This window comes from Euprymna scolopes, chromosome 46 (genome assembly GCF_053919585.1).
Source record: "Euprymna scolopes isolate OS-2025 chromosome 46, ASM5391958v1, whole genome shotgun sequence".
Classification (NCBI taxonomy): domain Eukaryota; kingdom Metazoa; phylum Mollusca; class Cephalopoda; order Sepiida; family Sepiolidae; genus Euprymna; species Euprymna scolopes.
Window position 1 is genome coordinate 152,793,308 of NC_136527.1, and position 24,258 is coordinate 152,817,565.

General features: G+C 31.0%; 1 protein-coding gene across 1 annotated transcript in view; it reads left to right on the forward strand.

Moving 5' to 3' along the window:
- The first annotated feature begins 2,105 nt into the window (after positions 1-2,105).
- The window catches only part of LOC145270240 (uncharacterized), an 86,669-nt gene continuing 64,516 nt past the window's right edge, over positions 2,106-24,258 (forward strand). Inside the window, exon 1 of the mRNA XM_080125876.1 lies at positions 2,106-3,662. Coding sequence (XP_079982002.1) covers positions 2,214-3,662 — 1,449 coding nt within the window. The 5' untranslated portion in view covers positions 2,106-2,213. The remainder of the gene's footprint in view (positions 3,663-24,258) is intronic.

Sequence of the window (24,258 nt, forward strand, 5' to 3'; positions counted from 1 at the left end):
GAAAAATTTTGATATATTTTTAAAGTTTAAGAATTGAAAAATATTACAAATTATTAAAGTTTTATCACGATATTACGAATTATTATTAATGTTTTCAAATATTTTAAACAATACGTAAAAACAACTCGTAAAATTCACAATAATTTCATTACTGTTTTTGTTTTTTTTAATAAAAAAAATACTGTTTATACAAGTTTAATAGTTTTTTTTTTTTTAAGTATAACCCATAAAGAAAATAAACAACCCACTTTTAAAAGAAAAATTAAGAGTTTATTTTCTATTTTATTCGCAGCTTCCTGTTAGGGGTGTCAAAAATTCTGATACACCTGGTTTCTTCCAATTTGTTCGATATAATTTTCTTAACAAAATAACACATGATTTGACGGTGTAAATACTGATGTAACCGTTCTAGAGTTGTCGAACTTTCGACTTTGCTTAACTGCGTAACTGTCTTATTTTCTTATATAAATTTATTTTTTGTTCATAACTTGGTTCATTACTTCAGATTTTATTTTATTTATTTATTCTGTTAATGCAATAATACATTTTCTAAAACTTGTTTCATTTTTCTCTTAAATAAATAATTTTAAATATATATTTAAAAATGTATATTTTGTTCGTTTACTTTATTTAATCAAGTGACGGTGTAAAATACTGATATGACCCTTCTAGAGTTGTCGAACTTACTTTCGACTTTGCCGGGTGTAAGTGCAAGACTGCCTCATTTTGGAAACATCGACATTTTTGGCCAAATGTAGCCCTTTATTGGCATTTTTTGAAAGCCAAACAGCTTTTTTAGAAAGTCAATATTTGCGAAATTTAGCCGAAAAGAGCCGATGCTTCTGAAAATAGAGTATCGATTTACGGGAACTTAATATTAGAAATGAAGCAATTTTTTTTTTTTTTTAGGTTAAATAATGAAATGTTTTTGTATTTTTCATTTCATTTATTTATTTATTTATTGATAATATGGTTGATTAGTTACATTTCATTAATAATCCGATGAAAAAAATTAAAAAAAACGAAAAAAAAATTAGAGGGTGGGGGTACCGCTTTTTTCGCCACATATATAGATTTGGACAGCGAAATATTGAATTGTCAGTGAAACCAATCGTTTCTATTTTATTTTCACGTCGCAATAATAAATATATTTAAAATTCCAGCAAACGAGTAGTTTCCAAGATATGAAGAATTTTACGTAAATTGAGCACCCACACGTTGACGCTCCTCCAACAAAAATTCGGCAAATGTGTATTTCAGCGGCGTAAATTCAAGTTTTACACTAATGGTGGCCATAAAGTGGGTGATCATTATACGTTAAATTATTATAGAAATGTGATCCCCCACTTTCTTTAACCTAACATTTCTTTATATCATGGAAACTACTCGGTTGCTGGAATTTTAAACGTTATTTTTCGTTTTCAACATCCTCAAAAACATAAATGTCTTAAGTGTCCAGTGTTTTTTTTTTCTATAGCGTGGAAAGTCGATTGTCTCCCTCTTGGTGATCTTATATTCCAAACATTCCCAATAGGTGTCGCTAGCAGTTAATCATTCAAAAACAAAATGGCGTGAAGTTTTTCTTCGATAAAATTTCTCATAATATTTGATTTTCTTAAATAAATAAAAAACTACTTGATTGATTTACGTGATTTTTTTTAATATGACATCTTCATGCAGTGACAAGTACGTACATTATAAAGATTTTTTTTTTCAGATTTTTATAGTAAAAAAGATTACTTGTGGACCATTTATAACCTTGCACCAAATATATATCTTTAAATCCCGAAAAACAATGTAAAAACATTAATTACTAATGAAAACAAGTTTCGAGGATAATTAGCGAAAATGAAGTTCTGCTAAGATTTTCAAAGCTTTCAGAAAATAACTTTCTTGTTACGATTCGAACTCTTCGTTTTTTTTTTATTTAGCAAATCTCAATTCTCGTTAATTGTATTCGAAACGTATTTTCATTTCTATTTAATTGCATCGTTTTTCGTAGAAATTTTAAAAATATTTAAATACAAATTACTACAAATAATATTGTCAATAAATAATAAAAGTTAATGTAATTTATTTTTTCATTGCAGATGTTCCTGCTTGAACGCTTGTTTTAAATCCAATTATGTCTATATTTTCTTTAATATTTGCTACAGATCAAATCGGATTCGTGTGAAATTGTTGGTTCTGATAAATCAAATTCAGTAAAGCATATGAGAACTCGCATTGTGGAAATACTATCTTCTCGTGAACAATGTCAATATACACGTACTGAGAAACAAATTCTAGCGATGCTTATGAGTAATCACACTGGAGAAAAGCCATATTCTGAGGAACAATGTCAATATTCACGTTCTCACCAACAAAATCTAGCGATGCATATGAGTACTAACACTAGAGAAAATCAATATTCTCGTGAACACTGTCAATATTCAGGTTCTGAGGAACCAAATCTAGCTACGAATATGAGTACTCACACTGGGGAAATGCCATATTCTTGGGAACAATATCAATATTCACGTACTGAGAAACCAAATCTACCGATGCATACGAGTACTAACACTAGAGAAAATAAATATTCTCGTGAAAAATGTCAATATTCAAGTTCTGAGGAACCAAATCTAGCTACGAATATGAGTACTCACACTGGGGAAATGCCATATTCTTGGGAACAATATCAATATTCACGTACCGAGAAACTAAATCTACCGATGCATACGAGTACTAACGCTAGAGAAAATCATTATTCTCGTGAACTATGTCAATATCCACGTTATGAGAAACCAAATCTAGCTATGAATATGAGTACTTACGCTGGGGAAATGCCATATTCTTGGGAACAATATCAATATTCCCGTACTGAGAAACCAAGTCTAGCGATGCAAATGAGTACGCACACTGGAGAAATGCCATATTCTCATGAACAATTGCAATATTCACGTTCAGAGAAACCAAATTCAGCTATGCATATGAGTACTCGCACCGGAGAAAATCCATATTCTCGGGAACAATGTCAATATTCAGGTTCTGAGAAACCTAAATTAGCGATGCATATGAGTACTTACACTAGGGAAAAGCAATATTCTCGTGAAAAATATCGATATACGCATCCTGCTAAACAAAATCTAGCTACGCATATGAGTACTAACACTAGCGAAAATCAATATTCTCGGGAACAATGTCAACATTCAGGTTCTGAGGAACAAAATCTAGCTATGAATATGAGTACTCACACTGGGGAAATGCCATATTCTTGGGAACAATATCAATATTCATGTTCACGTGAATCACATCTTGCGATACATATGAGAACTCACACTGGAGAAAAACCATATTCTTGTGAACAATGTAAACGTTCTTTTTCTACAAAAGCTAATTTAGATACACATATGAGAACACATTCTGGCGAAAAGCCATATTCTTGTGAACAATGTAAACGTTCTTTTTCTACAAAAGCTAATTTAGATACACATATGAGAACACATTCTGGCGAAAAGCCATATTCTTGTGAACAATGTAAACGTTCTTTTTCTACAAAAGCTAATTTAGATACACATATGAGAACACATTCTGGCGAAAAGCCATATTCTTGTGAACAATGTAATCATTCTTTTTCTCAAAAAGCACATTTAGTTACACATATGAGAACACATTCTGGCGAAAAGCCATATTCTTGTGAACAATGTAAACAATCTTTTTCTCGAAAATCAAGTTTAGTTAGACATATGAGAACACACACTGGCGATTATATATCAGGACCTAAATAACAAAATATCAGGACCTAAAAATGATCTAAAAACCACATGGTCTCTGAAAGAAATAAACATTATACCGGTTGTGATAGAAGCAACTGGCTTAATAAAAAAAATCTTCATAAATACTTAGAAGCAATCCCTGGAAGACCAAGCTGTAATGAAATACAGATAGCAGCCATAAAGAAAGGGAACAGTATCTATTCTTAAAAAAGCCCTCGGATATAAATTTAAATCATAACGGAATCAAGTGTTAGCTCCAGGAATGAACCCCTTGATCTCTTAAAGTTTACTGAAGTAAAGTACAAAAAAGCGATTTGATAAATGTGTAAAATGCACAATAAAAAAAGGGAAAAAACAACATCTGAACATCTACAGATCAATGACAGCCTCATTGACGATTTTGAAGTGGATTCCACACACAAATGCCTCGCCATTGAGAAAAACATAAATGTTGAACACGATAAAATTATGCGTAGGGCAGAATGGAAATATAGTGTACGTTTGAAAAATATCCTCAAATCTTAACTAACCCCCAAAAACAAAATTATAGCTATAAACCAGCTTGCAATACCTGTGATCACATACGGTTTCGGTATTATAGACTGACCTCAATATAACATAAACAGGCTCGATACAAAAGCCAGGAAACGACTATCCCTACATAAGGTAACATAGCGAAACCAATGCATGAACAGGATATACCTATCACGAAAAAAGGGGGTTTAGGCCTCAATTCAACCATGCATATCAAGCCACTATAGTAAGCATGGGCCAATATATTAAAAGTTCAACGGGCATGACAATGGAAATGGTGAAAGGCCATTATGATAACCTTTTTCAACCAACCTCAATCACAAAGCTTGCTGAAAACTTTGGAGGAGTCATACCGCAGAACACTGTCGACGTACATGATAAACCAGCGACACAGATTGCAAGAATAAAAAGAGAAAATACACCGAAATGGAGACAGAGGCAAGAAAAGAAGGAGGAAAAAAAATAAGAGAGCAGGAAGGTTCCTAGAGGAGCTCAACCAGAAGTACATAGATAAAGATGCTTCACTGCAATGGCTCAAGAGTGGAAGACTTCCATTTGATGAGGAAAGACTCATCGTAGCCGGGCAACATTCGGGCTTACTTACAACGGCATTTAAAAAATGGCTTGCCTACAAACAAATGGCCAGTGTAGGTTTTGCCACTCCGCTCTTGAAAGCTCAAGCCATCTAATGTCTGCATACCCAATCTTATTGGCAGATAGACTTTACACTGCCCGTCATAACAAAGTATGTAAGTATCTCCATTGGGATATATGTGGAGAGATGCAGCTTGAAAGATCGCCGAACATCTAGGAACATGAACCACCACCGATAACCTCAAACATAAATGTGACCGTGTTCTATGACAAAGCCATACAGACGGGCAGATACATAAAGGACAAGGCCATCAAACCAGATATTGTAATATGGAACAAGCCCACAAGGATGTCACCGCCCCAAATGATTTTTGCCTCAAAAGAGCTGAACGGGAAAAGATAAAAAATATCAGGACCTAAAAAATGATCTGAAAACGACATGGTCTCTGAAAGAAATAAACATTATACCTGTTGTTGTGATAGGGGCAACTGGCTTAATAAAAAAGAATCTTCATAAATACTTAGAAGCAATCCCTGGAAGACCAAGCTGTAACGAAATACAATTAGCAGCGATAAAGGGAACAGTATCTAATCTGAAAAGACCCCTTGGATATAAATTTAAATCATAACAGAATCAAGTGTTAGCTCCAGGAGAGAGCCCCTTGATCTCTTAAAACTTACTGAATAAAAAAAAAAAACCGAAAAGCCATATTCGTGTAAACAATGTAAAAATTATTTTTCCCAAAAATCAATTTAGTTACACATATGAAAACACATTGGTGAAAGAGAGAACTTGAATGCCTACTAGACACTGTCCTCAAGTGTATAAGATCTCTCTGTACAGGGGTTTGTCAGAACAACCTGGCATGAGGATACTTTTTTCCATAGAAGTAAAACCTGGCCAAATATTCAAAATCACATAGTATTTGCTGCCCAAATAAGATCTCCTCACTATGGCTAACCCACATTAACTTTTACGAGGAATGGTGCACCTTCTCCAAGTGATATTACCTCAAGTAATAGTACGAAGCTGGATACTCCACCAGACTAGATAAATTCCTGTCCTGGAATCCAGTAAGACCAAGACACCAAAATGAAAGATATACTACAACGTATAAAAATGTTTAATTGGGGAGAGGAAAATTATGTTCTAAACTTCTTTACTAACTCAGTTTTTGTGAGATAAAGAACTTTAATGGAACATTCGAATATCTATGTATCTCATATAGACTTCAATGTTAGCCCCAGTTTGATCTAATGATTTTGGCCTCAACAGAGCTGAACGGGAAAAGATAACAAATTATCAGGACCTAAAAAATGATCTGAAAATGACATGGTCTCTGAAAGAAATAAACATTATACCTGTTGTTGTGATAGGAGCAACTGGCTTAATAAAAAGAATCTTCATAAATACTTAGAAGCAATCCCTGGAAGACCAAGCTGTAACGAAATACAATTAGCAGCCATCAAAGGAACCGTATCTATTCTGAAAAGAGCCCTTGGATATAAATTTAAATCATAACAGAATCAAGTGTTAGCCCTTTGATCTCTTAAAAATTACTGAAGTAAAATAAAAACATGAAAACACACACACTTCAAGGTTGTGGCCCCTTGATTTCTGACAACTTCGACTGAAGTAAAATAAAACAAAAAAGCGAAATGCCATATTCTTGTGAACAATATAAACATTCTTTTTCTCTGAAATCAATTTTAGTTACACATATGAAAACACACACTGGCGAAGGAGAGAATGGGAAAGCCTAATAGATACAGACCTCCTCTATCTTCGGTCTCTCTGTAAAGGTGTTTATTAGTGTATCTTAGAGTGTCCCTGCAAAGGGACATGAATTGATACACAAATATGAGGATGCTTTTTTCAGGAAGTAAAACCCAACCAAAGATAGGCTATAGGATAAAAAAGGTTCCCTTGTCATGGTTACGCCAAGCTACTGTCTCATCCCTTTACAGTAGAGATCCCTAGGTGCAAGAAAGTCTTTTACTCTAATAGTTTCTTCCCCAGAACTGCGGGTTTTGAAGCTCCCTTCCGGGATTCTGCTTTCCCAACTGCAACGATATGCAGAAGTTCAAGTGTAATGTCAACAAACATCTTTCTACTAATCTCCCTTCATAATGACCCCGCTAATTAAGTCCCTGATAGTAGCCCCCTGCTTCAAAGTGGCACTGTGCCTTGTTTGGGGTGAAAATTGAAAAAAAAAATAAATAAAAAAATAAAAAAAACAGAATGGCTCACTATTGGCAAACAAAGTCTTATACCCAAGAGCCAGGAAACACAGTTGCCAAATAAATACCGGCCTATCTGTTGCCTTTCAACCACATACAAATGGCTTACTGAAATAATTGCCGATGCAATTTATCAGCATTTGACTGATGGTGAATACCTTGAGAAGGAGCAGAAAGGGTGCACGAAAAACAAGCTTGGGACAAAAGATCAACTTCTTTTGAATAAAACAATCCTGGAAGACTGTAGCAAGCGACAAAGAAACCTGCAATGGCCTAGATTGATCACAAAAAGGCATTTGACAGTGTGCCTCATTGCTGGATAATGCGGTGTCTTGAGCTGTATAATGTCCATGAGAACAAAAGATCTTTTATTACAAAACAAATGACAATGTGGCAAACATCTATTTCCCTACACCACATGGATGGGACAATACAATCTTCAAATATTAGCATCCAGCGAGGCATATTTCAAGGCGATAGCCTATCACCATTACTATTTTGCCTTGCAATCGATCAACTCAGCAAGCTTCTAAAAAATGTGATGCTGGGTACAATCTCAGTAGAGGCAGAAAAAAGATGAAAGTAAAAGTGTGAATCATTTCCTTTTCATGGACGATCTAAAACTATATGCAGAGACAGAAAAACACCTTGTCTCCCTGATAGAAATTGTGGAACCGTTCTCAGAGGATATCGGCATGGAGTTCGGATTTGACAAATGTGCTTAATGCACAATAAAAAAAGGGGGAAAACAACATTTGAACATCTTCAGATCAAGGACAGCCTCATTCAAGAGTTGAAAGAGGATTCCACATACAAATACCTCGGCATTGAGGAAAACATAAACGTGAAACATGACAAAATGAGACGTAGAGCAGAACAAGAATATACAGTACGTCTGAAAAAGATCCTCAAATCTGAACTAACCCCTAAAAACAAAATTATGGCTATAAACCAGCTTGCAATACCTGTGATCACATATGGTTTCGGTATTATAGACTGGCCTCAATATAACATAAACAGGCTCAATACCAAGACCAAGAAACAACTATCTCTACAAAAGGTAACACACCGAAACCAATGGACAGGATATACCTACCACGAAAACAAGGAGGCTTAGGCCTCACTGAATTCAACCATGCCTATCAAGCCACTATAGTGAGCATGGGCCAATATATTAAAAGTTCAACGGACGTGACAATGGAAATGGTGAAAGACCATCATAATCATCTTTCTAAACAAACCTCAATCACAAAGCTTGCTGAAAACTTTGGAGAAGTCATACCGGAGAACACAGTCGATGTACACGATAAACCACCGACACAGATTGTAAGAATAAAAAGGAAAAAAATACACCGAAATAGAGATAGAGACAAGAAAAGAAGGATGAAAATAAAATAAGCGAACAGGGAAGTTCCTAAAGGAGCTGAACCAGGAGTACATAGACAAAGATGCTTCACTCCAATGGTTCAAAAGTCGGAGACTTCCATTTGATGAGGAAAGACTTATTGTAGTCGGGCAAGATCAGGGCTAACTTACAAATGGATTCAAAAAGTGGCTGGCCTACAAACAAATGGTCAGTGTAGGTTTTGCCATTCATCGATTGAAAGCACAGGCCATCTAATGGCCATTATACTGCTCGTCACAACAAAGTATGCAAGTACCTCAATTGAGGAACAGCCACATTCTTGTGAGGATATTTTAGTGAATAAAAACTCAGTCATATGAGAACTCAGAACACAAAGTGAACAACAACAGTCCGTGATGTCAACATTGTAAAATAAAAGATAATGTTCCCCACCCTTGTCTACCACGATGCATTAAATTTTACATAACGATAAACAAACTCTACAAACAAAACGAGTGAGACATATAAATCTTCTCTGGACTATGAGCACCTATGAACAAGTGTTGGTATCAATAGCAAGTTGATGATTAACACGACCATCATTGATTGTTTAAAAAAAAAACTCAAGCAAATATAAGCATTGCTTGGATTGATTAACGAAATGAATATAATAATATGTCCCAATCGTGTCTACTAGGATTCCCCGAATTATCCATACGACAATCAAAACATGTTATAAAAGTCTGGAAAAATGTATTCCGTTTCATTTTATAATAAACAGCATTTCTGTGCTATTTTCCCTGTCAAAAAATCTGCCACTTCTAAAATACTTTCAACCTGAGTCAAGATCGTCAACAGAGTTAATCAACTGTTCTATTGGAGTAAATAATAAGAGATAATGTTCACGGATAATACATAAAGTGCCTTCAATATAATTTACCAACATACAATATAATGAACACCCGTATTTAACATGACGACAATGTATTCTGGCCTTAAATAATCTATTGGATATAAATTGTTCTCATAGCGAAACAAGTGCTACAGGTGAACTCTTAATATCTTTAAATGACTTGAAAACAAAGTAAACTTGCAGGAAAGTAATATAATTGTTATTGTATTAAAATAAGGCAGTTGTCCTTGTTTTAAGAAGAATATTAAAAATAAAGGTAGATTCTTTAATAAGGCAGATTTCTGTAGCAAATCCTTTTGAAGATAAACTATACTATATCATGTGTTTCTTTGTCTGTTAATAACTATTAGTTGCACTCATGATATTAAGTATTGGATAGAATCTCTCTTATGAAATCTGTTGTCTTTTTATAGTTTTAGTTATTGATTGATCAGCTGGAGACAAACTTGATAATTATAAATCATCAACGATTTATTGATATTTTCGTTTCATTGTTTATTCTATGTTTGAGTGTTAACCCAGAAAAAGAGACACTTAATATATTCGAACAAACTAAACAAAAATAATGAGAAAATATTTTATCACAATGTTTTGATTTGATAAAAACACGATTCTTTAAAAAATATATTTTTATTTAATTTTTTTAATTTTTTATTAATTATTTATCTTGATTAACTCAGTAAAACATCAAATAAATAGTCAATCAGACGAAGTAACGTTTTTTAGTTATGACATCAGTAACTTAACAATAAAAAAAATTAACAGTATATTTTTGAACAGCAACACACACTTTCTTATAAAACATTTTCTACGATTATTAACTAATATAATTGTTGTGGTAAAGGTAATTGTCCCAATTAAAAAAAGGGATATTTAATCTGAGAATCTTTGCAAAACCAAAGTGAACCTTAATATATTCGAACTAAACTAACATAATGAAAACACGTGTCATAATAATATTAAATGACTTGAATAAAAAAAAACGGTTCAGAAAAGTATCTTTTAATTTAAATTTTTTGATTATTTGAATTATTATTCATGGACTCTTAAGTCCGTAAAAGGAGGCATCAACTTAAATGATACACCAAATGAAGTAACGGATCAAGTAAAGAATAGATACCCTGTAGGAGACGACGCCGCCTGGCGATGACAAACGCACATTTCAACTAACACCGGTGATTCGACCTTGACATTGGCACAAGCACATGGCGTCGGTTGTTTGTAAACACGTCAAATAGCAAACATGCTAGAATATTCGCCAGCAATTATTTTTTGAAGATTTAAAAGAAAAAAATATATTTACAAAACATTTTTTAAGTAAGTAATAAAATGAACGTATTTAAATAAAAGATATTTAAATAAATGGGTGTCTCTTTCTGTTTCGGACTTTTTCGACCAAGATTGATTGTCATGTACCATGGATTTTTTTGTGTTGGTGGGTGGGTGGGGGGGGGGGTTCTGTGTGCGCTTTTAAGACGATTCAATATTTATTTAATTATTCTTTAAAACATTAACTTCAGCGACAATTAATATATTTTTAAAATAATATTTTTAAATATTAAATTTTGACAAATATTCGCGAGCAATATTTTTTTAAATAAAACATATTTAAATAAATGAGCGTCTTTCTGAGTGCGTTTTTAATATATTTACAGAACTTTTTAATAACTGTTTTATTCTTTTTATCAAACAAAAATAGAACTTTTATAATGGCATATATACTATGAACTAGCAGTGTCAGAAATTGCGTGAAAACTATTGAATAATTCCACCCGCTATCTTTCGAACCTTATAACTTCTCGAAAAATGTAATTCAAGACCCATTTTTTTTTCAATTAAAGGAGCAAGGACCAAGATTTCATAAAAAAAACAACGTGTTTTTTTTTTAGAAAAAGGTTTTAAACTTCGTAGTTTACAGGTAAATTTCTAAAAAACACTAGTTTTTTGTTTTAAATTTGAATATATTATTTATTGACCTTTTCTCTTCAATTTGTGATATATAAAACTTTGGTACATAAATTAATCATTTACTTTTTAACAGACATTTGAAAATGGGGAGGGGGCGTGAATTTAAAAAAGTTTGTCTAAAATATTATATTCGGTTTATTGGAAAGAGCATAATATTTCACATTGACCCTGAAAATATTGTAAAAATAGAATCAATAGAAAAATTTTGATAGATTTTTAAAGTTTAAAAATTGAAAAATACTGAACTTGTAAAATTCAATTAATTTCATTACTGTTTTTTTTTTAAATATTTCTATTACTTTTTATACAACTTTAATAGTTTATTTTGGAAGTATAATCTATAGAGAAAATAAACAACCCACGTTTAAAAGAGAAATTACGAGTTTTTTTAATATTTTATTTGCAGTTTCGTGTTAGCGGTGTCAAAAATTCCTACAAAAATTCTGATACACCCAGTGCATCGACAAAGATGCAAACACACAGACATAAAATATCATTTCATCAGGGACGCTTTGAACAACGGCAACATAAAAACTATTGCACCACAGTAGCAGTATCAGAATTTTTGACACCCCTAACACGAAACTGCGAATACAATATAAAAATCTCGGAATTTCTCTGTTAAAAGTGGGTTATTTATTTTCTTTATGGATTATACTTCCAAAATAAACTATTACAGTTGTTTTAAAAGTAATAGAAATATTTTTTTAAACAGTAATGGATTTTCAAAACTCAATATTTTTCAATCTTTAAACTTTAAAAATCTATCAAAATTTTTCTATTGATTCTATTTTTACGATATTTTCAGGGTCAGTGTGAAATTTTATGTTCTTTCCAATAAATCGAATATAATATTTTAGACAAACGTTTTTTTTTTAAATTCACGACCCCCCCCCATCCCAATTTTTAAGTGTCTATTAAAAAGTAAATACTTAATTTAGTACCTGGAAAGTAAATAATTAATTTACTCACAAATTGAAGAGAAAAGGTCAATACATAATATATTCAAATTAAAAAAAAAAAGACATCGTGTTCTTTTAGAATTTTACCTGTAAAGTTTGAAGTTTAAAACCTTTTTTTTAAACCACGTTATTTGTTTTTTCTTTTTTCTTTTTTTTTAATGGAACCTTGGTCCTTGCTCCTTTAATTGAAAAAAAAATTAGGGCTTGAATTACATTTTTCGAGGAGTTATAAGCTTGGAAAGACAGGGGGTCGAATAATTCACGCCTCCCATTTTGTAAATGTCTAATAATAATTAATTTAGACTCGCTTAAGTACATAATTATTTACTCACAAATTGAAGAGAAAAGGTCAATACATAATATATTCAAATTTAAAACAAAAAGAACATATTGTTCTCGTAGAATTTTACCTGTAAAGTCCGAAGTTTAAAACCTTTTTTAAAAAAAAAAAACACGTTTTTTTTTTTTTAATGAAATCTTGGTCCTTGCTCCTTTAATTGAAAAAAAAAATTAGGGCTTGAATTGCATTTTTCGAGGAGTTGTAAGCTTGGAAAGATGGGGTGGAATTATTCGCTATTTTCACAAAATTTCTGACACCGCTACCACAACAGACATGCTCGCAGACATCATGACCGACCCCCTAACCCGAGCAAAACTAGAAAAATTCAAACCAGTTTTATTCGGAATTTAAATTCGTCTTTTTGCCGGTATGATGCTCTTATATATATACGCATATTCTTTTTTTATAAACACAAAAATAATAATAATAATAATAATAATAATAATAATAATAATAATAATAATAATAATAGGCTCACACTCCAAGAGCAAGCGGGGGTGTTGAAAGTCCGATAATTCCTGTGTCTCTATTACCTCCCTTTCCCTGTACATATCCCATAATCCATTTTTATTCTTTGCCCTTAATAAAAAGAGTTCTTCTCATCAGTCAACACGTGTGTCTATTTTCCTCCTTTGAATCCCTGTTCATTTTTATCTCTATTCCACTAAAATGCACCACTCAAATAGCACAGGGGAGAGGCATTGATTCGAGGAAGAAAAAAGTACCATTTGTTTCTGCTACACAAGTTGTAACCTTCATAATGTAATCAGATGGTCATAGTTTAATGTCTTGGTTCAGTTTTTTATTTAAAAAAACATTTATGGGGATTATTTGTTTATTAGAATTACTGTTCTCATCTTGGGTGTTAACAGTAATTAATAATTTAAAAAAGTTTATAATGTAATCATATGATCAGAGTTTACTTTCCTGGGCCACATCTCAACGGTTTATGCAATTATTTTCTCGTATTTGGGTTATTTATTTGAAATAATCAGTTTGGAAGATTTTTATATCATAGATTATTTGTGTTATTTGGACAACAGGCATCGCCGAAATTCACCACAGAATCACCCCCATATGTAAAACGATGTAACTTTATTATAAATTAATTTTATCAACATATCTTTTGTAAAAGAAGGGCAAAATAAACTAGTAATAATTTTTAAACATTTTTTTTATCGAACGAAAATAATGAAATTGCGAGACGAAAATCTTGTTTACATAATTGGCGCTTTAAAATGACATTCCCATGTAGTAAGCATTTCGAACGTGAAAACATACCTGTGTTTAAAAAATCTAGTAAAAATCAACTATTGGTCAGATTTTCGTGAAATTTTTTTTATACTTATCCATTTTAGAATCTAATTACATATAAAATGCAATTTCCGTAAAATATACGAGGGCAAAAAAACCTTCATATTTTTTTTTCGAAATCTGAACCAAATATATGTAAATCTATCGAAATTGCTATTTATTATGAAACATGGGTTCAAATAAGTAAAAAGTATTCATTTTAAAAAAAAAATAAATACGCTTATTGAACAAAAGCTTACTTTGACGTTGCAATTGAAAAATGTTATAAATTTAATATTATTATGTGTTTAAATAGCGTTTTATTTTAAAAGTAATACATCCTATAATCAGTTGAATTGCCAACAAAAAGAAACTTCCTAAAAATTAATTAATTTTTAAAAGATTAAAACGATTAAAATTCCATTATTTCAGAATGTTCCGTTAAAACATAGATTTGTAATAAATTCTGCTTAAGTTTTATCAATATTTAGTTATAATACACACATGACTCTTGCCAGCTATTTTCTCGCCAGATTAAAACCTATTTAAAAATATTATTGCACAAATAATAAACATTTATAAACCACTCTCATATATAATGTGTCTCTTTTTAACAAATAAAAATATTGAAACCTGTAATTAACCAAATGAACAGTTTAGTAAAACCGCATGTCATATTTAATATGCAAATGTTTATAATATTATTAAACTGTTTAAATCTTAAAACCGAACAAAATTATAACAACGATTACTTAATAATTGCAGGTTGAAGAAAACAAACAAAGTTTTATAAAAAAGATCATTAAGTCGCTTCTGCTTTTCCATAGTTGGTATAGTTAACAGAACTCTGACGTCACGGGATCATGCACTTCGTTCTTCTCAATCGTTTGGCAGAGCCTAATGAGCACCCACTTCATCGTCAATGAGGCCTGTAGTCGTTCGTGGTTTCCGATTTTGGGGGTCATATCGTTTTTTGTTTCTTACATTTTGTTTGGTTTGGGAGTGGGCGTTTAGAGCTCACGTGTTATTAACTATTCTGTACTTTCACCTAACAAATTAGTATATAAATATAACGTTAAAATATCGTTGGTCATAATAAAACTTTGCCACCGTGATGTTTATTAAATGAGTTTCTACTGGTATTTTATTAAATTTATTAGATGGATTTCTACCGGTATTTTGTTTAATTTCTGCTGGAGAATTCCATTTGATTGTTCATGTTTTATTTTAGATGGAACACCCATTTACTGGCCATCACCCAATAACTGAAACTTAATTTAAAAAAAAAAAATTAGTCTTTACAATCTAGTGTAGTTTACTCTCTAAAAGATTTAAAATCCTTCTATTTTTTATTACATTTCAATAGCTTTCAATCAGATTTTTTTGTAATGAAAGAGCGTAAAAAAAGGCTAAATTTAGCCTTAAAAAGGCCTATCTGTCAAACTTTAGAAAGTCTTAATTTTAAAAGCAGTACACCAACACCGAATTTCGTACATTTAGTTTAATAAAAAAAAATATGGAAAAAGAATAAACAATTTTTTTCTTGTCTAATAATGTGTTTTATATAAAAATAAATAGTTTTTTTAATTCTTTTGGCTGTCAAAAATTTTACGCCGCTAAACTACACATTTACCGAACAATCATTTACAAGAAAATGATTTTGATTATTAGGACTACTGTTTGAAATGTTTTAAAACGCACCGGCTTGCATGTGTCAGGGGTGTGCAATAAAAATAGAACAGAACGCAATAATTATTAAGGAGCAGGTAACTCATTTGGGAGTTATGTCCCTTTGATTGCTCAGTTTTAAAATATTAATCTGATTGTTTAATCTTTATTTATTTTTTATTTTTTAAAGAAATTCACATAAAAAATGTAACAAGCGTTAAGCATTGACCAATATAATCTATAATGTTGGGAGTTATGTCCCTTTGATTGCTTAATCTTTATTTTTTTATTATTTTTTAAAGAAATTCACATAAAAATGTAAGCATTGACAGATATAATGTAATTTTGATAGGAACACGGTTTTTACACGAGAAACCAAATAAGTATTACACCGTGTTATTCATTGTTTTTAACAGTTTATTTTCTTTCTTTTTTTTTAAAGTAACGTTTATGTTTTATATTCGATTCGTTTATATTGTGATTTTTTTTTGGGGGGGGGGGGTATTAAGAATGGGCAAATAATTTTAACTTGACAGGAAAACAAATCGACACATTTATCTACAGAAAAGACATTTTTTACACAAGGAACAAAATAATGATTACACCGTGTTATGATGACCTAAATTCATTATTCTTTAGCAGCTGATTTTTTTTTCTTCTGGTATCTCAGTCTAATAATGTGTTTTATATAAAAATAAGTAGTTTTTATAATTCTTTTGACTGTCAAATAATTTACGTCGCTAAACTAAAAATTTACCTCGCAATCTTTTATAATAAAATTATATGGATTATTAGGACAACTGTTTGAAATGTTTTTAAAACGTTCCAGCTCGCGTGTGTGAGGGACTGAGGGGTGAGGGGGTGTGAAAAAAAAATTGCCGCAGCCTTTTTTTTTCAATGTTTTTACCTAAGGAAAATATCGTTGGTTCGTTAGATTTTTCTTAGTCGCATAAAGACTACCTTTTATAATACTAATGTTATTAATTTTGTTACATTAAAAAAAATTCGTGTCAGCATCTTTAATTTATATATTGATTTAAAAAAATATATATATCGCTAAAAGCGAGTTGTCTCCCGCTACACAATGACTGATTGTAAAACTGCGCCCTAAACTTGATAAAAACACAGCTTTTTTACACAAGGAATAAAATAATGATTACACTGTGTTGGTTACGGTGTCATAAATTCATTGTTTTTTAACAGTTGATTTTCTTTTTAAATAATTTCACGTTTAAATCGTGTTTTATATTTGATTCTTTTATATATATATATATATATATATATATATATATATATATATATATATATATATATATATATATATATATATATATATATATATTCGGATTAAGACTGGGCAAATAATTAAAACTTAACAGGAAAAAATTCGATACACTTTACTTAAGAACATAATCTTTTTTACATGAGGAACAAAATAATGATTACACCGTGTTACGATGAACTAAATTCGTTGTTCTTTAGCAGTTGATTTTCTCTTTAAATAATTTTACGTTTAAATCGTGTTTTTCATCTTTTAATTTTCATTCTTTTATATTTTCATATATTTTATTTCTTAATGAATTGGACACACAGCATAAAAGTTGTATCAATTTACTAAAGAAATCCTACCAAACAAAACACATTTTGTGTTTGGGAAGCAAAAGAAGAACCCCCCCCCTATTTTTTTTTTTTTTTTTTTTGCCGTATTGAATTCCTTGAAAGGTAAGTTTTTTTGTGTCTTTTTTTACACTTCAAGAAAAATTCCGTTCAATATGTTTTAAAATAATCTTAAAAATCAATTAAATTGTAATAAAAAAAAATTCCTCCATGCTTTACGTGAATAAAAAAAATATGAATCTCTAGGTGTATCAGAATTTTTTTGGAATTTTTGACACCCCGAACAGAAAACTGCGAATAAAATATAGAAAACTCGTAATTTCTCTTTCTAAAGTGGGTTATTTATTTTCTTTATAGAATATACTTCCAAAATAAACTATTTAAGTTGTTTAAAAAATAATAGAAATATTATTTTTCATTATTTAAAAAACAGTGTTTACAAAGTGCGTGCGTGCGCTCAGGCAGCCATTTTGTTACGTAATGAAATCAATTGATTTTTACGAGATGAATATTTTTCAATTTTTAAACTTTAAAAATCTATCAAAATTTTCCTATTGGTTCAATTTTTACGTTTTTTTCAGGGTGAATGTAAAATTTTATGCTCTTTCCGATAAACTAAATAGAATATTTTAGACAAAGGTTGTTTTATAAATTCACCCCCCCATTTTGAAATGTCTATGAGAATTTTAATAATTAATTTTTGTGCACACGTTTTATATATCACAAATTGAAGATAAAACGTCAATAAATAAAATACTCAAATTTAAAACAAAAAAAATAATACTTATCTGTAAATTTACCGGTAAAGTCCAAAATGTAAATCCTTCTTTTTTCGATAACCACGTGTTTTTTGCTGTTGTTGTTTTTTTTTGTTTTTTTTTTAAGTGGAAGCTTATTTTTTGTTTAGAATTTTCCAGTCAATATTTTTCGGTCAGTGTATATTTTTATATTTAATTCCTGGTTTCCTTTTTTTCGATATAAAAAAAGACGATACCGTATAATGCAGATTTATAGTATAATAAATAAGAAATTCAGGTATTTCTTTGAGATATTAAAAAAAAAAGAAAATACATTTCACATGCTCGTTATTCCGTAATCCGTGTAAATCCAAAAATAAAAGATCCCAGTTTTCATGTATGATAGCATAAACACGCCAACAGTAAAAAAAGGACGATAAGTTATCTCCCTTTGGTATTTATAAGTCGGACAGAAAAACCATAAGCATTCTTTTAAACTGGTCGACACTGTCGCTGCTAACCCACGTTTATGTTCTGCGTTAAGAATTTCAGTCTCTGGTTTCTTTTTGCAATTATTACCAAATTTTATATATATATATATATATATATATCGGTATTTTCATTTATTATATATTGACTCCTGTCACGACTACGCAACTGTTTAGTGTTTCGTTTTATTTATATAGTTTTTGCATACCTCAGACTTATTTACTTGTCTTTAAAGAATTTTATTGGAAAAATGGTGAGTTTATTTTTTTTTACCACACGTATTTTTTTACTTTCTGTAACTGATGAGCAAGTTGTATTTAAATTTTATTTTGACTTTTTTAAAACTTTTTTTGAGTAAAAAACATTAATTTTTCAGGTAATTTCTACACTTTATCGCCGAAAATGTTTCGGCGATAAAGTAAAAGTTACTACGTTTGTATTATTACTGTCTGTACACATAGATTAAAAAGAAAGTGGTCTAAAAACAAAAATATAGCAAATAAATGTAATCAAAGGCAAGATAAGTTACTTTTCTACCTAACTGGATATTATTTTAGTGTCTTTATTTGCAAAACAAACCCACATGTTGCATTGCAACATTTGGGTTTGTTTTGCACGCATAAGCAGTATCAGAATTTTTGTAGGAATTTTTAACGTCCCTAACACGAAACTGCAAATAAAATATAAAAAAATCGCAATTTCTCTTTTAAAAGTGGGTTGTTTATTTACTTTATGGAATATACTTCCCAAATAAACTATTAAACTAGTATAAAAAGTAATAGAAATATTTTTTTTTCTTTTTTTAAAAAACAGTAATGAAATTAATTGAATATTACAAGTTCAGTATTTTCAATTTTTAAACTTAAAAAACCTATCAAAATTTTTCTATTGATTCTATTTTTACGATATTTTCAGGGTCAATGTGAAATTTTATGCTTTTTCCAATAAACTGAATACAATATTTTAGACAAACGTTTTTTTTAATTCACGCCCCCCATTTTCAAGTTTCTATTAAAAAATAAATAATTAATTTACTCAAAGTTTTATGTATCATTGAAGAGAAAAGGTCAATAAATAATATATTCAAATTTAAAACAAAAAAAGTACAGTTTTTTAGAAATTTACCTGTAAAGTCCGAAGTTTAAAACCTTTTTAAAAAAAATCACGTTTTTTTTTGTTTTATTTTTTTAAATTAAACCTTGCTTCTTGCTCTTTAATTGAAAAAAAATTAGGGTTTGAATTACATTTTTCGAGTTATTTCCGTTTTCAGCGCCCCCGAAAACCTTTAAAAGTGGAAAATTTGGAGGAATATAATCCCATATCGAGATTACTAACGTTTCTGAATTAGTGTTTTTTACACTTATAGGCTTCCGTAGATAACAAAGTGAGAATCTTAACATCCGGTTTCTTTAAACTTTCTTTGAAGACACGATTTATCGTGATATGTGTTGGAAAAATCCTTCCATTTAAAAAATACATGGATTTTAATACATAAATATGAATAAATTATCATATAGGAAGATTAAAAGAAAGCATATCTTACTCATGTAGACCAGGTAAGTGATATTTTGCCAGTAAAATAAATATCGTAAGATTCAACTAGTGTTATTTGTTCGACATTCCGTGAAATGTTAAGTGAAGAAATCCAAGGAAAAATAAATAAAATTGTTTATTTCTCTATTAAAGCTTTTATGATATTAAAATTTGGTATTTGCTCGTTTTATTGAAATAAAATTTACGGGTTTAAATTACGTTTTCATATTGTTATAAGCTAATAGACGGATAGGTGTCTATTCAAACAAATGTTTGTTATGGCGACTCGGCTGAAAATTCTGATACTGCTAGGGTAGCTGTAGTGAGGAGATCTTATTTGGGCTGCGAATACTATGTGATTTGGAATATTTGATCAGGGTTTACTTCTATGGAAAAAGTATCCTCATATCAGATTATTTTGACAAACCCCTGTACAGAGAGACTTTAGTCACTGGAGGACAGTATCTAGTAGGCATTCAAGTTCTCTCCAGTAGGCATTCAAGTTCTCTCCTAGAGTAGTATTTTTCACTTTTTTTGTTTTATTTTACTTCAGGCTAACCTCTTTTTTTATTCATTTTTCTTAAACTTTTTCTTCTAGGGGATGGGACATCCAACCAGATGTCTGACATTTACCCCTATTTTAGTGAGTCCAACCAAGAGATCTTTTCAGGAATCTAGCCGTCCCTTTCAGTGCAATCGTTTGTATTTCACTTGCACTTTGTTCACCAGGTATGCTTGCTATGTACTTTTTAAAGTTCTTTTTCATAAGCCCAGTTGCTCCTATGATGACTGGTATAATGTAAACGTCTTTTAATTTCCAATTTCGTTTCATATCATACATAAGTCCAGAAATCAGGTGGCCCACACTCTTAACCTCATTTATTATTGTTGCTTAGACCCCACATCTTTTTTGCTAACTAGTGTGAGTTCTCATATGCTTCAAACTTGATTGAACAGAACAAGAACATTCACATATTTTACAAGAATATGGCTTTTCGTTTGTGTGAGCTCTCCTATAGAAATTTAAACTTGATTTTGCATAACAATGGTATTCGCATATTTCACAAGAATATGGCTTTTCGTTTGTCTGAGTTCTCCTATAGAAATTTAAACTTGATTTCGCATAACAATGGTATTCGCATATTTCACAAGAATATGGCTTTTCGTTTGTCTGAGTTCTCCTATAGAAATTTAAACTTGATTTCGCATAACAATGGTATTCGCATATTTCACAAGAATATGGCTTTTCGTTTGTCTGAGTTCTCCTATAGAAATTTAAACTTGATTTCGCATAACAATGGTATTCGCATATTTCACAAGAATATGGCTTTTCGTTTGTCTGAGTTCTCCTATAGAAATTTAAACTTGATTTCGCATAGCAATGGTATTCGCATATTTCACAAGAATATGGCTTTTGACCTTTTTTTTTTCATTTTTCTTAAACTTTTTCTTCTAGGGGATGGGACATCCAACCAGATGTCTGACATTTACCCCTATTTTAGTGAGTCCAACCAAGAGATCTTTTCAGGAATCTAGCCGTCCCTTTCAGTGCAATCGTTTGTATTTCACTTGCACTTTGTTCACCGGGTATGCTTGCTATGTACTTTTCACCAGTGGGAGTTCTAATATGTTCAGACAATTGATATTTTCCATTACATGAACAATCACAGATGTTACAAGGATATGGTTTTTCGCTCTCTTTTTTATTTTACTTCAGTAAGTTTTAAGAGATCAAGTAAGTTTTAAGAGATCAAGTAAGTTTTAAGAGATCAAGGGGTTCCCTCCTGGAGCGAACACTTGATTCTGTTATGATTTAAATTTATATCCCAGGGCTGTTTCCTTTATGCCTGCTATTTGTGTTGAATAGCAGGGCTTTCATATTGAAAAAATATGACGCTGAGTTCATTTTAAAAGATATATGGTGGGGACATTTATATTGAATAGAGACGACGAGGACATATGTATAACAATGATGAGGAGGAGATATATTTATACAGTTCTGTGGATTCTTATAACATATATTAGCGAGGAGGAGGTATACATTTCTTATAAGGGTAACATAAAGTTCATATTAAGATGATTAACACATTACCTTCAAGTTGTGGAATGATGACACGGAGACAAACAGTTACAAATATCAATGGTAATTTTTTTATTTCATTGGACCGGTCGAATGATGATAACGTCATGAATTCACATTTGGGATCTGATTCCAACTTTCTCTCTGACTAGCAGACTCAACTGATCTCCCTCAACTAACATTACAATTTCTGAACCTTGCTTACAAGGTTCGAGTCGCGGCTTATCCTAATCTTATTTTCACTTATCTAATGTTTTTATATACATGAAAAGCGGACAGCCTTTCCTTGTAACATCCCCATCCTTTCAAACATGTACACATTCTTAAATTCTAGTACATTTTTTCTCTATATCAATACAACCACTTGGCTAAGAAAGATCAGACCACATAAAAAAAAAACTTTTTAGTCAGCCCTTTCCAACTGATTTCATAATTATTTTCTTTAGATCAGAATCTCTCTCTGATCTTCGTGGCATTTCCTTTTTGGGTGTAGGGTATACCTCCTATGATTCACATTCTACCTCGCTCGAATGCGATGCCTTCTTTCGCCTAAAAGTGTCGTGATCCTTTCTTTCGCCTGGTTGTTCTATTAATTAGAGTTTTGTTTCATTTCCTATCTTATTTCTTAGGGGACATACATCAAAGCTCATTACTTAAATCTTTATGGTTGGCTTCCAATTATTAAGATATACCTTTTTATCACACTGATTCGCTCGGATTTCCTTGCTTGGACTCTTGGAACTTCGATAAAGCCTTAGAAAACATCCCCCTTAACTAAATAACCCCAATTCCTTGCGCCACAATTCCTATTTGTGCACTGAATTCTAACTATGACCCGGATTTCTGTGATTTCTCTTCTTTTTTTTCATCAGAGCGTACAAGATTCCAGCAGAGATATCTCGCATCCATACCTCTTTAAAAATATAAGGTTATATCTTTTCTACCTGCGTACTAACGGTATATTTTACTTTTTCTCCCTTCTTAATGCTATATGCGATTTGCCTGTGGTACAGACTCATAGTCATTTCGGTACCCTAAGAAATTCTCGTATCCTTCACCATCTGCCTTTTTAATTTATTGTGCCAAGTCTTATAATTCTTCTTGGTTACGTCAAGTGCAGCATGCTTTATAAGCCACACTATCACAGGATCTCATCTATATTTTCGTAACAAGGGCATCTCTAATGCTGTTACCTGGCAAGTTACACTTCTTGCGAAAAATGTTTATGCGCATATAAAAAAACAAGCAGAAATCAACAAGAAAAATTCTCTTTTTTGACTCTCAAAATACCCGTTTACATAATTTTCTATTGTCCCCTCTCTAAAATTCTAACTTATTTCTAGGCCAACCATTTGTCTCAATTAACGTCTCATTTTTATTTTCCTATGATATTTTTCTTTCCATTTTAATTTATTTACTTAATTATGACTTTGAATTCCTGACGTTAAATACATTAACATTATACATACATTTAATACATTAACATTATACATACATTTAAGACGATTTACAATATTTGTTCAACATCATATAACATTCAAAAGTACATAAATTTAATTATGATTACCATTTAACTTACAATTATAACTTTTAAAAAAATTCTGTAACAACAACTACAACAATAATAGCAAACTCTGTCAAAAAGAAAGTGTCCCTTTTTCAAAAAAGAACAAAAAACACATAGAAAGCCAAAAAGTCCAACAATGAACACAAAATGCCTTTTCAATAAAACTGCATTCGTACAGACAATAGGATTTTTAAATGATATTTATACATGCTGTTTAAAAGTGAAATACTTGTAGAAACATTCTTGTTTGATTGACAGTTATGAAAAATATTTTTCAACAACTCCAATTGTGACACATTGATCTAAATTTTATAACAATAAATTTAAATATCAATTACAATTTCTCTACTTGCGTGCATGTGTGTATATATTTTTAAAACAAACAATTCATTTATCAATGAATTACGCATGGTGACTTGTTTTTATGACTGTTGATTTTTCCTTTGACGCTGTGTGTATGTGTGTCTTTTTTTCTCATTTTTTTCTGAATTATTGTTTTATTTCGTCTAGCATTTTTTCATTTGTTTGGTTGCTTTCATGTTGTGTCTTTGTTTCTTCACTGGACTCTATTTTGTGTTTCCGAGGTTCGTTTTTTTCCACATGTTTGTATGGGTGCACGGGC